Source organism: Montipora foliosa, chromosome 12 (genome assembly GCF_036669935.1).
Source record: "Montipora foliosa isolate CH-2021 chromosome 12, ASM3666993v2, whole genome shotgun sequence".
Classification (NCBI taxonomy): domain Eukaryota; kingdom Metazoa; phylum Cnidaria; class Anthozoa; order Scleractinia; family Acroporidae; genus Montipora; species Montipora foliosa.
Genome location: NC_090880.1, coordinates 19,714,867 through 19,719,866, shown reverse-complemented (window position 1 = coordinate 19,719,866; position 5,000 = coordinate 19,714,867). Strand labels below are relative to the sequence as shown.

Genomic DNA, 5,000 nt, shown 5'->3' with positions numbered 1-5,000 from the left:
TTGGGAATCTCTGAAAATAACAGGGCAATCTTATTCCAGTTTGACATAAGTAATGGCATTCAAACAAGTAAGGCGGCTCATCAAGGTCTTCTATTGACGCTTTGGAAAATGTTCTTTTGGTTATTGAAAGGAAAAAAATGAGAAGTTCACCAGAAAATAGATGTGGATGCCAGAATGTTGCCATGGCAGTGCCAAATTTATGTCTTGCACGATGTCCACTACTGGTGCAAGTTTGAAAAATGCCGCCACTTCACTATAACCAGAGATATTCCTCTTATGATTTGTTAACTTTTGGAACCAATGATGTCATCACTTGAATTGAATCTTCCTGGTATTTCAAAAATAGATCTCCTTTTATTTACGAGGTCCGTCAAATAAGCATCAGTTATGTTTTACCGGTACTTGTATTTTAAAACCTTTGGAGTGTATCAAGGTACCTACCGATATAACATTGATGTACTGTAATATTACTAAGATTATCTGATCTAAAATCGATGTTAGCCTACTCATGAAATTGTCAAAGAACGGTCAAATATATGACCCTCCACTAACTCTAAAAATTTGTAAATTTTCTTTCAATTGGAAATGATCTCAGCTGCTTGCATCAAGTATTTTCCACATCTGTATCAACCAATCAATCTGCCCTTACACTGCCAATTAGATGGATGTCATTGGCTGTGTTATTCCAAAAAATAGCAGCCACTATAACTGCCGTTCTGTTGCATACGTGTTTTTGCACTCTCTGCGAGTAATGCCTACCCGCGGCACAATCTCTGTTCGTAAGAGTGATGTTTGACTGTTAGACTTCCCAGCTATCCATCCACTTGTACACTGCCGCTGTAGAGTCTGGCAAATGAGCCATAGGTCCTGACATACCATATGACAGACCACGGAATGCCCAAAAACTATAAAAAGAAGGGAAAGAGATTGTTAATGACTGTATCAAGGGAATCAGAACAAATGAAATGAAATGAGATAATATGTAAAGTGCGGGTTGCGGACGAATGAGAGGACTGAATTGTGATCCTCGCATTTAAAGTAGCTGGACAATTTAAAGGGGCAGTGTCATGCTGTTTTAGCGAAACTTCAGACCATTAAAAGACGTTCGTTGCATCACTGCAGACCAAAAAATAATGCTGTAGTTTTGTTACCAATAACCACTGAAGTGCACTGAAGCTATTGTTTGTTGTTTACAGCCAAGGATGCAGAGGATGGAAATGGGATTGAAACTTGAAAAAACTAACCAGTTTTTTTCAAGTTTGGAGACAGTCTCTTCAGAAAGACAACAAAAATTAAATATGAATTAGGAATAGCTCTTTGTGCCATAAATATATGTCATAATATTGTCAGTGACTTGTCAGGAATGTTCCATTTGTGAGCTAAAGTACTAATTTAGATTTTTACCCATTTTTAACCTAAAAACAGTAAAACAGTGCCCCTTAAAGCAACTAGTGTTTTTTTATAAACCCAAATAAAATTGCCCTGCTCCCAAATGTGTGGATTCATAGCCCAGATGGTAGAGCATTGCAACAGCACCGCTTAGGTCATGGGTTCAAATCTTAGTGGAATCACTCCAATTTTTCAGGTGTCTTTAAAAAACCGACATTTGCTTAAAATAATTAAATGACTGTCCAGCTTGGTGTGAGGATCACTCAGTTGTCTCATTCGGAATCAGGATAGGTGCACAGGACATACAGAAACCCCTAATGTGACCAATGGCCCCTTAACGGGAACAAATTCCCATTGCTTGTTATCCCAACTGTCCACCCATGAGACCACAGTCACCATAACACCTTGGAGCGAAGTAAAAGACAATTGCCAGGCCAGGAAAATATTGATAGTACGGTAATATAAAGTAAACTCAATTTGTTTAAGGTCGGTAGTCCTTCAGTTACGAAACTGGTATCAATGGAAGGCGACGGCGCGCCTTTTACCCCCCTCCCTCTGTCAGTGCTCCGCTTCACAGATATTTAAAGCTACAGCTACACGGATCAGAGGAAAGTAGAAACAGGTGTTGAAGTCACCGAGGATCGAACTGGGGACCCCTTTCTCCGAAAGCCGCGCACTAGCCAACTAAGCTACGTCTACAAATGTTGGTTTTTGAGGACAGGAGAAAACCGGAGTAACCGGGAAAAAACCTCTCGGAGCAGAATAGAGAACCAACAAACTCAACCCAAATATGACGTAGAATCCGGGAATCGATCCCAAGCCACATTGGTGGAAGGCGAGTGATCTCACCACTGCGCCAGCCCTGCTCTCGACGTTAAATAAATTGACTTTACTTTACTTTACTTTACTTCAGGTCACATGCTATTCCCATAAGGATGATAATAACAAATGGCTGGTCAAAAAAGCTCATGAAGGTTACGTTGAGTGCATTTTCATCACTAAATGAAATAATTTGACCCTCCTATGTCCTGAGTGGATGTAGAGGTAATTGTTAACCAATTGACTCCTGAAACTCGGAAAAAATCCGAGCTCCAGATGATAATTTTGAACCCATGACTTTTTTGCAAATTAGCTGAAACACTTCACCTTGAACTTCTATAAAATGTTTCTATTTAAAATTAATGGTTATAATTAAAAGTGTTCATTTTCTGTATTTAATGATTTACAGATGATAAGCAGCCTAACTTCTCTAAGGAAAGATTACGTTTTTGCAAACGTTGGTCGTGTATCACTTATATTTGAACAGACTTAACTGATTAGAGTGTAATGTGAAGTGCCTAATTTGTACCCCATATGAACCATGTGAGCGTTAGCCCTACTGAGCTCAGGCGTTAGAGCAGCGGTGATCTAATCCGAAGGTCGTGGGTTCAATTCCCACCCTGGTCAGAGTTTTTCTCTGTCCTTGTATGGGCCCATTTCCATCAGTAGGGCTAACGCTCACATGGTCCATATTGGGTAGATACTTAGCACTTCACATTACACTCTAATCAGTTAACTTCTCTACGTACTACTAAAATAACTGAAAACCACTTACACTGCACCATTGAATACCATTTACTTCACTCAACTAGCTTAGGTTGTCGTTAAATTGTTAATCAAAATATTGAAAGGGGACCAGAACATTACTATCAAGGGCTGATAGCAACAGGTTCCAATGGTTCAAATAGAAACGAGACCACTGTCCTACCACCAGTTACCTGTACCATGAGGTGTCATTTGGGATTTACGATTTTGGGGCTTTTTAAACTAGGTTTTTCAGATTTTGCGTTGAAAAAATCCCCCTTTTTCCATTTTATTATCTGTTGCTGTTTTAATATCCCATTTTTATCTTCTTGGTTCTCGATTTTCGACAAAAATACAAGTAGTTTTTCGGATTTGGTATTTGGCAATGTTTGTCAGTTGCAAGCACATTAAATGCCATACTCCCATTTCTCAAATTAGCCTTGTGATGTAACATCAGTGAATCAAATTGATTACAGTTTTGAAAAATGGTTTTACCCAAAATGTAAAGCGTTTTCTGTGGGTTTGAATGATTTTTGTGTGGTTTTGCAGTTTGATAGAGACCCCAATGCCCCTCCCCCCCCCCCCCCCCCCCACCCCCTCTATCATGTATTTCCGGCAGTCTTTTCCCTCCCCTGAAAACGTTTCAGGGGACAGAAACCACCACTGGCGCAGAGAATGGGGAGAGGCCCTGATATTTCACAGCGCCCTTCCCCATTCTCCACGCGGCATTCTCTCGTGCCAAAAATACCGCCAGCTACGAAGGCTACTCCAAAGGGTTTTTCTCTGGGTATTCCACTTTTCCCATCTCCTCAAAAACCAACATTTGATTTCATTTGCATTAACTTGAGTTGATTTCAGTTTATAGCCCCAGGACTAGAAGACTAGACACTAAATAATATGACTTCCTTTCCTTTCCTTTTTCCTTTTTTTGTAATCTCCTGGCCCCAGTTGTTTGAACAAAGGTCAGATAAATTTATCCAGTGAATAAGTCACTACCCAGAGTATAAAATATACTTCACGTTAAACATTGGCCAAGAGTTACGTACAATCCTTGACTTTCAGTAGACGTGCTGCCCTATAGTCTGCAAATTCACAGGTACGAGGGCAAATACTTACAGTAGTTATGAGTAACACACGCCCCTCGACGACATTTTTTCATATTTGAAAATAAAATTTAGGTGGACGTCAATCAAATGTTTCCATGACGAATTCAACTGCCGCCAAGAGAACAGATGTATCGTCATGGAAACATATGATTGACGTCCACCTAAATTTTGCTTTCTGAATATGAAAAAAAGTCGTTGAGGGGCGCGTGTAACTGTTAACCGCTGTAAATCTTTGCAGAAATTGAATCTGATGGATGGTGACTTATCCACCAGGCCTCGGTTGTTCAAAAGATAGCTAATGCTATCCACTGGATAAATCACTATCCAGCGAGTAAACACTAGCAAAACCAACTGAATTATCCAGTGAATAACGCTATCCACCCTTCAAACAACTGAGGCCTGATAAAGCTTGCCAGCCTTTGAATAACAGAAGAGCACTTGTGCGCAGCTTCATGTATGATAGCTATTGTTCGTGTTTTTATGATCACGTCAACTCTTACCTGAGGATACATCCACCAAGGAGAAAGCAAATAGCACCATAGTACATCATCTGTTTCCACTTGTCAAGCTTTGGGAGCATAGAGAATGATTTACAAAAATACTGACATATCACTCCTGTCAAACAAAAACAGAGCTTCGAGTTGAAGTGAGCACAATTCCAGAATCTACCAAGTGCATAATTTAATTATTGACAATATTGAAAGTAAACTAATTATTATTATTTTATGCAGAAGAAGCAGCAGCTAATAAGTACTTGATACTTCAAATAGATTAAGATTTAATTGTGTTTCTGGCTAATGGACATTAAGTGGAATTTTCCTCTGGCTGACTGAAACCATAAAAGAAGTGGAAAGTGTTTTTCTCACACACCAAAGGGGCCTGAGAAAAGGTCAGATGACCTTTGACAAGAAGTTTTTGTTTTGCCCAACATTTCTGGTTGTT

General features: G+C 39.6%; 1 protein-coding gene across 2 annotated transcripts in view; it reads right to left on the bottom strand.

Annotated features, from left to right (window-relative positions):
• LOC137979115 (protein O-mannosyl-transferase 2-like) overlaps window positions 1–5,000 on the bottom strand; it is a 30,473-nt gene that overhangs the window by 917 nt on the left and 24,556 nt on the right. Inside the window, exons 21-22 of one of the 2 annotated variants that reach the window (XM_068826301.1) lie at window positions 4,559–4,673; window positions 1–905 (exon numbers count right to left, since the gene is read on the bottom strand). The exon at window positions 1–905 is cut by the window's left edge and continues 917 nt beyond it. In XM_068826301.1, the coding sequence (XP_068682402.1) occupies window positions 800–905; window positions 4,559–4,673 (221 nt within the window). In that variant the 3' untranslated portion in view covers window positions 1–799. The remainder of the gene's footprint in view (window positions 906–4,558; window positions 4,674–5,000) is intronic. The other variant, XM_068826302.1, reaches the window with a different exon arrangement.